General features: G+C 41.8%; 1 protein-coding gene across 1 annotated transcript in view; it reads right to left on the bottom strand.

Annotated features, from left to right (window-relative positions):
* The window catches only part of tdrd12 (tudor domain containing 12), a 73,131-nt gene that overhangs the window by 58,554 nt on the left and 2,309 nt on the right, over positions 1-12,268 (bottom strand). Inside the window, exons 2-3 of the mRNA XM_067436914.1 lie at positions 6,229-6,275; positions 5,397-5,561 (exon numbers count right to left, since the gene is read on the bottom strand). Coding sequence (XP_067293015.1) covers positions 5,397-5,561; positions 6,229-6,252 — 189 coding nt within the window. The 5' untranslated portion in view covers positions 6,253-6,275. The remainder of the gene's footprint in view (positions 1-5,396; positions 5,562-6,228; positions 6,276-12,268) is intronic.

Below are 12,268 nucleotides of genomic sequence, written 5' to 3'. Positions count from 1 at the left end.
AATGCACTGAAATAAATAATTTTCACAGAAAAAATATTTATCATTTAATCAAGACAGAAAGGTCAAATTTTGGCAAGACAAAAGTTTTGTCGCCTATACAGAAATGGAACAAATTTACTGCAAATACAAAAATATATCAGCACATTAAGTTGTGGTGCTGTGAGATCCAAATGTAATATCTTGTATGACTTCCATGAGCTTGAAGGACTGCATCCATGCGGTTTGGCAAGGATTCATACAATTTATTGATGAAGTCATCAGGAATAGCTAAGAAAGCAGTCTTGCATGCCTCCCAGAGTTCATCAATATTCTTTGGTTTCGTCTTCCATGCGTCCTCTTTCATCCTACCCCACACCTGCTCAGTGATGTTCATGTCTGGCGACTGGGCTGGCCAATCCTGGAGCATCTTGATCTTCTTCACCTTGAGGAACTGTGATGTGGAGATGGAAGTATGCGATGGAGGACCGTCCTGCTGCAGAATTTGGCCTCTTTTATGGTTGGGAATATAAGAGGTAGCTAAGATTTCTTGGTATTTTAGACTATTGATGTTGCCTTCCACCCTGCAGATCTCTCACACACCCCCATACTGGATGTAACCCCAGACCATGATTTTTCCGCCACCAAACTTCACTGTTTTCTGGGTGAATCTCGGATCCATTCGGGCACCAGTAGGTCTCCTGCAATATTTGCGGCGACTGTGGAGTAATTCAACAGAAGATTCATCTGAAAAATCCACCTTCTGCCACTTTTCCAGCGTCCATCCTTTTAGCAGGCTGTGGGCCTTGGCAAATGCCACACGGTTTTTCAATTGTCTTTTGTTTAGTGCTGGCTTCTGGGCACTGATTCGACCATGGAGGCCATTTCGAGACAGAATCCGACAAACTGCTCTGGTTGACACAGGGACTTCAGGTGACCAGGTCTCGTGGAGCTCTGCTGCAGTGGAAAATGGGCTGGCCTTGGATTTTCGAGCTAACAAACGGTCCTCTCGAGCAGTTGTCTTGCGGGGTCTGCCTGACCTGGGCTTGTCAAAAACATCTCCAGTCTCTTCAAATCTTTTTTTTATCCTCTGTACTTGACGCTGAGACACATTGAAGGTGTCTGCCACATCAGCAGTGGATCTGGTCTTCAGCCTCTTGATAATCAAAACTTTAGTCTCTGGGTGAATCTTAGGCATGTTTGCAGAGGTCTAGTTGCAGTTGATGTGAAGGTCTAGCGTACTGGGGGTCTTTTTATACACACTTGAGACCTAATTGATCCATTATTAGTCACAGGTGAAGCTCATATGACAAGGTGACAACACTTATGTCTTTGCAAAAATTGACTCAATGGTTTTGAGTTTTCAATGCTGTGTTTACCAAGCTGTGAATATTAGAATACTTTTTGAAAGTTTAGTTTTTCACTGAAACATAGGGCTGGACGATATGGCCAAAATTTATATCACGATATATTTCTTAATTTTGGTCGATACGATATAATTTCGATATCGATATGAACTATATAAAAGCTTTAGAAAAACTACCAAGAACTGCCACAAAGGATTTCTGTACCTTCAAACTTCTGACAAATTAATTTGCCAAGTCTATGAAACCTCCTCCTATAAAACTATAAAAAAAAAATTGAAATAAAAACGGTACAAATAAATTAATGTTCAACTTTTATTTGTATTTAGCCTTTATACAAACAAGAAATGTGAAATCACCGTCAAATAAGCATAAGACTCTCACTTCGCAGACGCAGTTTATTGAGCATTTTCGTTTAAGTTTTAAATTTCAGTGAAGAACGATTCATAGCGCTATATTCTCCTTTTATGCAAAACTATAGACCTTTATCTACTGATGCACAAAAAATAAATAAAAGAAGACTCAATTCAGTTGCCTATTTGTGCTCTGTTTGAGATGAGTGCACGCTGCTTTTTGCAAGGCTTTAAACACGAGCAAATGATACGATTTTCGTGAAGCCATGTCTGACCGTCTTTCACAAGCTTTGAAAGGTAATTTAAACGAGAATAAACGCGTTGGTGTTAATAGGTTAATACATGACATTGTGTGCAAATGTGGAAAGTATTAAAACAAATGTGCCACTTGCCTCTTACATAAATAGTCTACATGGATTATTTTTAACGCTTGGCATCGTATTGTGATGCATCTATGTCGATGTATTGTTACACCCCTAGTCGGCACCTCTCCGGCACATTTTGCAGCACACTGAAACCTGAAGTTTAATATGGCTAATATGGCCCGTGCGAATCGGCCATGTCTGTAATTTGTAAAGTAAAATCTCCCCCGCAAATTAGCCTACCTACCATATTTCGCCGAACACCGAGGTCCTGTGATAACATTAGTCCCGTGCGAATCGACATCTCTGTGATTTGGCCAGGATTAGGCGGATTGTATATACTTTTTGCAAGCTTTTTTTCTTCCTGTGAGCATTTCTATCTTTATCTTTCACGAAGAATAAAGTCTGCATTCATAATGCGCACCGTTAATTCCCGTGCAGCCGCGCCCACACGGATTATACTTTCACTTTAGAATGAGTATCAATTTGAGAGTAATCTGATTGAATGGTGTGTTTAATATTAACATCAATACTGTTCTTAATGAAAAACATAACAGAACAGTATTGTACAATGACAATCTTGTTTAAATAGGCGCTTTTACATTTAGTTTTGAAACTGAATCTTCCGCCGTATATTGTCAGCTTCTCCTCGTGATAAATGAAATCTGATTCCTGCCGACTGAACGAAATTATATTTATTTATTAGGCTACTGTAAAATAATCAAAACGATATGGATGCCTGTTTATGATTTCATACAGCTAACTATAACGAAGACTTGACATCATATCTGGGAGAAGTCAGTAAATTGGAGTAAAATCACAGGCTTTGCTTATCCCGTGCGAATGCGCCACGCAAAACTCTGATGTGGAGGAGTCATTTCTAAATCACAGAGGTCCCTAGATAATACTAATCCCGTGCGAATAGTGCTTTAGATAGACAAACCACTTCCACGCCACTAAAGAAAGTTAGTCTTTCTTCTTATCAACTATTTCTTTCTCCTTACTTGTGGAAGCTCGTTCAGTCACATTTGTGTTGCGGTCAGGGAAACTCTCTTTGTAGCTAAAACGTGCCGCGTTGGATCTATCAGCATACTGCTGAGCACTGGCTGCGTGTCCGTGGTGTAGGCCTACGTCATCACGCAAGAAGCCAATCGTGTTCTGCTCTCTCTGATGGCATGCGCCCTGAACGTCAGTCATATCGAAATATCGGAAATGTGTTTAAAAATCATATCACCGTTATTGAAAAAAATTATATCGCGATATATATTGATATTGAATTATTGTCCAGCCCTATTGAAACATTATCACAAAAGCTGGTAGGATTAAAATGAGCCATTTCATGTGAAAAAAATCTTGATTAGAAATATATTTCAGCGGCAATTTAGGTCAATTTGTACACAAGCGACAAGACTTTTGTCAGGGACTGTATTCTGCCTTGCTGCGACTAACCTTCATTCCTCTCCTCTCCAGAGCAAACCTCCACCTCTCTAGACTTTCCTCCACCTGCTCCCTGCTCTCACTACAGATCACATTTTACATAACATGTTTAAAATGAAAATCTCAATGTTGTTGCTTTCTACACATACTTTACACTATGATGAACTCTGTAAAGGTTCTTTAGTAATGTTTTTTTTTTTCATGGGTGCTAAGGTGTGTACAAATTTGAATTTATTATATTATAGAATTATATGGACTCCTTATATTTGGGTTCCTTTTGGATCCTTGGAGCTTGCAGAAAATACAGTTTTGCTTAAAGGGGCGGTGAAATGCTGTTTCATGCATACTGAGCTTTACACTGTTAAAGACTTGGATTCCCATCCTAAACATAGACAAAGTTTCAAAAACTAATGTTGGACGTTTGATGGAGTATTTCTGTGTCAAAAATACTCCTTCCAGTTTCTCACAAGTTTCGGCGAGTTTTTTTCGAGTATGGGTCGGCTTGACGTTAATAAGAGCGGAAGGTCCTTGTATGGGCCGTACGGGCTCTTCTCCCGGTAGGGTGCGCGCGCGTGACTAGAGCGAGAGAGAGGAAATGCACGCCGATAAACACTCAGCTGCAGATCCAGTCGATCCAGGCGCCACGCTCCACTTCATTCCTCCACTTTGACATCAAGCGACTTCAACGCTTCAGCACAGCATTCCGGGAAGGCAGCGCTGCATTTGAACCGATTTGAACGCAGAAATGACGGGAAGCTTCACAACATCGCTTCAGTCGCGTCGCAAAAGTGGATCTCCACCGTTCACTGCTGTCAGGACTTCACCAAATCATACCAAAGAAAGTGTGTTTTTGACGGAGCGGTCCCAGCGATAAAGGTTCGGTCCTGCTTTGGAAGCAGCCGGTGAGTTAAACTGCTTCAGATGTCTGTGCTGTCGGCTATCGTCGCGTGAGTAAACATCAGTAAACGACACAATCGCGTGCTTCGTCATTCAAATGCGCTAACGGACTCTATTGCTGTTCTCTGTATAACATTACACTAGTCTGACGTGCGAAACCGTTTTGCTTGCTACTGCTAAGGTTTAGTCTCATACAATAGTCCATAAACCGAATCATGTCCTCATAAACTGCGAGTAAAGACACACAAATGTTGACAGGCCACTAAATACAGTCCATACCACAGAGACGGACGTCCTGCTGCTGCTGCTTCTCCTGTTCAATTTATTTCAGCCTCCGGATCTGATTCTGGATCATTATCTGTATTAGCTGAGATAGCGATGGGTTTCTCCACGCTTGAGGACGTCACCGCTTTGCGATCGTCATTCTTTAGCTCCGCCCACACGATACGCCTCCAGGCGCTCGGTTTTATCCGGAAAGACTCGGTACAGCCCATATTTCTTTTATAAATATAATAAAACTAAAGACTTTTCGGAGATATGAAGGATGCAATACTACTCTATAGGTACTCAAGACTGACATGAGATTGACTGAAACTGAGTGTCCCCCCCCCCCCCCCCTTAATGGTTACTCTAGTCATAGCAAATTATGACAAAATGAATGTTTATTAAGATAAATGGTGACTGCTTAATTTCATAATAAGCATCACAGAACAGGTGCGATTAATCGCTATCATTTTTTTAAATCTATTGACAGCCCTACTTAAAACATTTTTAGTCATGTATTTCATCATTGTGGATTTCTTAAAAATACTATGTTAAGATCTCGTCTCGTGATACAAGTCTCTCGTCACACTCCTAGTAGATGCTTTATTTGATTAAAAAAACTATTTAGTTACATGCACGTGCGTTACTGCTAGTAGTGTAACGCGTTCCTCTGTAACCTTTGTTCCCAACACTGCCTATGCCCCAGCTCTGAGGAGATCACATTGAACAGCAATAGGACATACCAGCCCCTTCTTCAGCTCAGCAGGCTTCAGCTTCTGGACGTCCAGGTCGACCTCATGGTAGAAGAGGTTCATTCTCACCCTCAGGTGCTCGTATTCCTCAGGACTGTCCGGCTGAATGCCCGCTCCCTTCAGGACTCGAGCCCACAGGCATCCTGGGTCTTCAATCTGACACCAAACACACACAGCTGTCATTTCCTTTGTGAAAGCTCAGGTAACCCACTGGTTTATTGCAATGATTTTAATGAGTAAAGGGTCAAATCAGGACCAGAAGTTTATAAAAAACATTTTTTGTGATGCTAAAGACCCCAAATTTGATGATCGCTTCGACAGGGACTGTCCTTACAAAATATAAAGACTATATTCAACAGCATAAAGACCCATTAGGAGGGATCTAAAAAAAACACATTTCATTATTATAAATTAAACACTATAAATAAGCACTAATACTAGAAAAAACTCATTTGAAAAAAAAAACCACTTAAGCCCTAAATTAACTAAACACTTAATTTTATACAAAAGCATAAATAGAAATAAATGTAAATGTCAAGCATTTTTTGGGGGTCACAGTTAATTTTGGGGAAATTAATCAGTTATCAGGGTTATTGTTAGCTGAAACCATTAAAAACAGACTTTAACTGAAATAAAATGAATACACTTTCAGCTCGTCCACAGCATTTCTCATTTCCCTTTAACTGAACTTCATGTACTAAAATAAATCAGCTCAAATTAAAATGAATCAGATGTATAAAGAACACAAAACATGAATATGAACTATAATAGCATCTCAATGACGGTAAATATATGAATATAGAAACATCATGTAGTGCTTCACCTTGATTATCTGTATTTCTAACATATCTCAGATTTCCACGGCAAAATCTGCAAAAGAGGGAAAAAGAAGAAGACCAAATTAATCATAAATACTTCACAGGACGTCAGCATGAGCAGATGTACACACCAGGTACAGCCCATGAGAAGTGCCGAGTTCACACACACACACACGCACACGCACGCACGCACACACACGCACACACACGCACGCACACGCACGCACACACACACACGCACGCACACATGTTGTAGCTGTATTCAGATGACTTTAGCTGCGGTCTTACGCTGCTAGCCTATATTGTACTACTGAAGAAATTAAAATAAGCTTTTAATTGTTTAACAATATTTCATCTTTGTTATGAATGAGTTTGTCTGGAATTTATAATTTTTACTTTTATATTTTACGTTGCATTTATTTGGTTCTTTAAGATAGATCCTCTGAGTATTAGCCTATGTCAAAAATATCAAATATAATTTTTCAATATCAAAATATTTTTAATCTCATTTTTAATCTCCAGATCGTTGTTTGTAAAGGTCAGAGTTTGACTCAAGCTTTTTTGCTTAAAGGTGAAGACCAAGCGGCAACCTCCCGCGATCTCTCTTGAAGCCAATACGGAAGTAATGTAAACTGCAGTTCCTCCACTGGCCACTAGAGCGTCTCCAGAAGGAGCAGAATCTCATTGAGCTCATGTTAAAATTCTCAACTTCACAGCAGAAAAAAACATGTTTACACTCTGGGACAAATTGTGGTTTTGGCTTATAAGGCTAATTTTGATCTTCATGACAACTGTGAGGGGGGTGAATTTTTTTATAACTCATTCGTTTACGTTATATAAAGTCTTAAAGTTCTGCATAATTAAGGGCGTGGTTACAGGTGGATAGCCATTTATCCGCCGTCTATAGTTATTGCGTCACCTCAGCTCCGCCCACATCCCGCCTTTGTGCCCATTTTCTGTTATCCGGGAGTGACACGCGATGACTCGCTCACAAGATGGCGACGCCCAGCTCGCCCCTACTTTACGCTTCAGAACGGCTTATCAGAATCCTATGGGTGACGTCACGGACACTACGTCCATATTTTTTTACAGTCTATGGTGAAGACCCAACTTCATGCGTGTGTTGTGTTCCCTCTCCGTTAAACATAATTTTGTTGGACTCTCCTGGGTTTAAACAATAATGCTCTTTTCTCAAGTTATTTCATGTTTAGTAAGATTAAACTCTAGTCCGTGCAAACATTAAACTTTGCTGAAATTAAAAACCTTGATTTGGTCTCTACACTTCATTATGGTAACTCTGCTAAACTATAATTACTAAAACTAAAACTGAAACTAAATAAATAAAAACTAAATAGAAATGTATTTGCAAAATAAAAACTAAACTAAAACTAGCAAAACCATTTGTAAAACTAACTAAAACTAAACTGAAATTTGTAGCAAAATTGAAAACGATAAAATAAAAACTATTTTACAAAAGCAAAACTATATTAACATTGGTGTGTGTGCGCGTCGGTGAGGTGTGTGTGTGTGAGCGTGTCGGTGAGGTGTGTGTGCGTGCGTGCGTGCGCCGGTGAGGTGTGTGGGTGTCTGCCACTGAGGTGTGTGTGCGCGTCGGTGAGGTGTGTCTGTGTGTGGTGTATCTGTGTGTGGTGTGTCTGTGTGTGTGTGGTGCGTGGTGTGTGTGTCTGTGTGGTGTGTGTGTGTGGTGCGTGGTGTGTGGGTGTGTGTGTCTGTGTCTGTGTGCGTGCGTGTGCGTGTGTGCGTGCGTGCGTGTGTGGTGCGTGTGTGTCTGTGTGGTGTGTCTGTGTGTGGTGCGTGTGTGTGTGTGTGTGTGTGTGGTGTGTATGTGTGTGGTGTGTGTGTGTGGTGTGTATGTGTGTGTGTGTGTGTGTGGTGTCTGTGTGTGGTGTCTGTGTGTGGTGTCTGTGTGTGGTGTGTGTGTGTGTGTGTGTGGTGTGTATGTGTGTGTGTGTGTGTGTGTGTGTGGTGTGTATGTGTGTGTGTGTGTGTGTGTGTGTGTGTGGTGTGTGTGTGTGTGTGTGTGGTGTGTGTGTGTGTGTGTGTGTGTGCGTGGTGTGTGTGTGGTGTGTGTGTGTGTGTGTGTGTGTGTGTGTGCGTGGTGTGTGTGTGGTGCGTGTGTGTCTGTGTGTGTGTGTGTGTGTGTGTGTGTGTGTGTGTGTGTCTGTGTGTCTGTGTGTGTGTGTGTGTGTGTGTGTGTGTGTGTGTGTGTGTGTGTGTGTGTGTGTGTGTGTGTGTCTGTGGTGTGTGTGTGTGTGTGTGTGTGTGTGTGTGTGTGGTGTGTGTGTGTGTGTGTGTGTGTGTGTGGTGTGTGTGTGGTGCGTGTGTGTCTGTGTGTGTGGTGTGTGTGTGGTGCGTGTGTGTGTGTGTGTGTGTGTGTGTGTGTGTGTGTGTGTGTGTGTGTGTGTGTGTCTGTGGTGTGTGTGTGTGTGTGTGTCTGTGTGTGTCTGTGGTGTGTGTGTGTGTGTGTGTGTGTGTGTGTGTGTGTGTGTGTGTGTGTGTGTGTGTGTGTGTGTCTGTGGTGTGTGTGTGTGTGTGTGTGTGTGTGTGTGTGTGTGTGGTGAGATGCGCGGAGGCAAGAGAGGGGACCTCAAAATGTTTCTAAACTTAAAATGCTTTTTTTTGCCCATTTGCGTTTTTAGTGTTTTACTAATTTCACAATTAATTCTATTATTGATGTACAGTGTAGAGTAAAAAATGCTGACCGCAGTTAAGATTTTTCTTTTTGTTATTTATTTTATTAATATTGTCAGTCATTTATTAATAAGGTTTGGCATGCTGACCAGAAGAATTTTTTTAATTATATTTAGTTTATTGACAAACTAACTTAAAAATGATCTTTAAAACACTTCGCATGTGCAGTCAGCAGAGCCAAATGTTATATTTCAGTTCTAGATATACTATGGATATTTATTTTATATATTCTATTTATATTAATAAAATGTTGCTTTTATAAATAAATCTCCCTCAGTTTAGTAACATAGCGGGATTCGACCCCAAAGTTTTGGGCTGGAAAACCCTGCTGGCATCTGGCAACCCTGAGGGATGGGCTTCAGAAGCAGGACGCAAACGAGCCGTTCAAAGCACAGTGGAGACAGCGGTGAGGAATAAAGCGAGAATAGAAGAACAATACAGTGTTTTTAAACAAAAGAAGTATTAAGACATCATGTTATACTACGGCCCATAAACACAAACAAGCCTAGAAAAAAAACACAGAACCACCGCTTTAAAGTGCAGAAACTCAGCAAAACAAAACTCAGCGTCCACTTAGAAAAAAACAGAACGACATTGTTATAGTTGACTTTACAGTTATTGTTCTCAGTGTGAAGTCATTACAGGGTTAGTTCACCAAAACTGACATTTCTGTCATTAATTACCGAACCATAGCGACTAGGGGTGGGCGAAATTTCTATATTTAAAATATAGAGATATTTTTTAAACTCTATATGGATTTTGACTCTATTGGTGCAAGACGCTCTCGCAGTCGCAATCATGCCAGTTTATAATAATAATAATAATACATTTTATTTATAATGCACTTTATATTAAACAAAATCTCAAAGTGCTACAGAATTTAAAAACAAAAACAAAACAATCAACAACAATAAATAAATAAAACCGAAAAATAAAATAAAATAAATTAAACAAGTAGCAAGTCAATTAAAAGTCAATTAAAAGCTCTGCTAAAAAGGTGGGTTTTAAGACCACGCTTAAAAGTATCTATAGTCTGTGGAGTCCGCAGGTGGTCAGGGAGAGCATTCCACAGACTGGGGGCTGAAGAGCAGAATGCCCGATCCCCCATAGTACGGAGATTGGCTGTGGGAGTTTTGAGGCGATACAGCGAAACAGAGCGGAGGTTACGAGTGGCTGTTTGTGTGGTGAGGAGTTCCTTAAGATAGGAGGGAGCATCACCATGGATGCACTGGTGGGTAAGGAGAGAGATCTTGTACTCGATCCTGAACGACACAGGAAGCCAGTGGAGTGATTTTAGAATGGGGGTGATATGGTCGTATTTGCGCACCCTCATGAGGATCCTAGCAGCGCTGTTCTGAATACACTGCAGCCTCTGGAGATTTTTGCTAGGGATGCCAATAAGGAGCGCATTGCAGTAGTCCAGCCTGGAGGAGATAAAGGCATGGACAAGCTTCTCCGCATCAGCCAGTGTTAGAATGGGATGAAGTTTGGCAATGTTTCTGAGGTGGAAGAAGGAGGTCTTACACAGGTGTTTGATGTGCGCTTCAAAAGTAAGCTGTGATTCCATTCTGACCCCCAGATTGGTGACTGAAGTGGAAAGAGGAATGACCTGATCAGAGAAAGCAATGCTGGTGATAACGGACTTCTGGACCTGAAGTGGAGTGCCGACTAGGATAGCTTCAGTCTTGGAGCTGTTTAGCTGCAGAAAGTTTTGCTTCATCCACGCCTTTATCTCATCCAGGCAAGTGATCAAAGTGGATGGTGTGAGGTCAGCAGAGGGAGATGAACTTGTCCTAAAGTAAAGTTGAGTGTCATCAGCATAGCAGTGAAAAGAAATCCCATGCCGGTTGATGAGACGGCCAAGGGGGAGCATGTAGAGTATAAACAGGGTGGGTCCGAGCACAGAGCCTTGAGGGACACCACAGGTGACATTGTGTGACAGGGATGTAGCTTCTCCTAACGCAACATATTCAGTTCTCCCAGTGAGATAAGAAGAAAACCAGTTGTGGACCGAGTCAGAGAGACCAATGGTGGAATGTAAACGGTGAAGGAGGATGTTATGGTCAACTGTATCGAAAGCTGCAGTTAAGTCCAGGAGGATGAGAAGGGATGGGGAACCAGCATCTGCCGCCATCAATAGATCGTTTATGACCCTGACCAAAGCTGTTTCTGTGCTGTGTCCTGAGCGGAAACCAGACTGAAATTTCTCATAAAGATGGTTATGCTCCAAATGGACCTGAAGCTGTGCAGCAACAACTTTTTCCAGCACCTTAGAGAGGTATGGGAGGTTGGAGATGGGCCTGTAGTTGTCATTAACATCTGGGTCTAAAGTAGGTTTTTTCAGAAGTGGTCTGATGATGGCAGTTTTAAGAGATGAAGGAACATGGCCAGCCTGGAGGGAATTATTAATAATCTTGGTAATGAATGGACTTAAGACACTGAGGTTAGATTTTACCAAGGCTGTAGGAAAAGGATCCAGTGCACAGGTGGATGGTTTCATTTTTCTGATGATGTCCTCAACCTCGAGCTGTGTGATGATGGAGAAGCAGCAGAGATGTTGGAAGGTCCCTGGCTGTGGATCAACAGACGGGACAGGCAGAGCGGAGGTGCTAGATAGGAGCAAGTGGATGTTGTCTACTTTGTTCCTAAAAAAGGTCATGAACTTATTGCACCTCTCTTCTGTGGCTTCTGAAAAAGAGTGAGTTTGCGGTTTGAGGATGTGATTAATAGTGGAGAAAAGCTTCTTGGAGTTTCCAGGGTTATTGTTGATGATGCAAGAGTAGAACTGTGACTGAGCATCTCTCAAGGACCTTGCGTAGGCCTTCTGATGATCTCTATAGGCTTGCCTATGAACAGTGAGTCCTGAGAGCTTGAGACGTCTCTCAAGTACGCGCCCAACCGTCTTCATCTTCCGCTGTTCGCTGGTGTACCAGGGTGCTGAGCGCGAGAAGGTGACCATTCTAGTTATGACAGGTGTGTGAAGATCTAGAAGGCTGCTCAGAGACTTGTTGTAGAAGTCAACCGACTCAGAGACTGAGGAGAGATCAACAGAGGAGAATTGCTGAAGGTCTGTAGTTAAAGAGTCTTGGTTAATCTTTTTCAGGTTCCTGAAGCAAATTTGACGGCAGCTCCAATGAGATGGCCCACACCCAGATCATACACCAAGAGGTTTCTAATATGAGGAGAGTTGGAAATGACCAAGTCCAGAGTGTGCCCCCTAGAATGAGTGGGTCCATCCACATGCTGTTGGAGATTGAGGCAGTCCAATAATTGCAGAAACTCAGCTGCCAGGTGGCAGGAGGGGGTATCTACATGAATATTAAAATCTCCTAA

Source organism: Pseudorasbora parva, chromosome 25 (genome assembly GCF_024679245.1).
Source record: "Pseudorasbora parva isolate DD20220531a chromosome 25, ASM2467924v1, whole genome shotgun sequence".
Taxonomy (NCBI): Eukaryota; Metazoa; Chordata; class Actinopteri; order Cypriniformes; family Gobionidae; genus Pseudorasbora; species Pseudorasbora parva.
The sequence above is the reverse complement of the archived record's forward strand: the minus strand, read 5'-3'. Positions and strand labels throughout refer to the sequence as shown.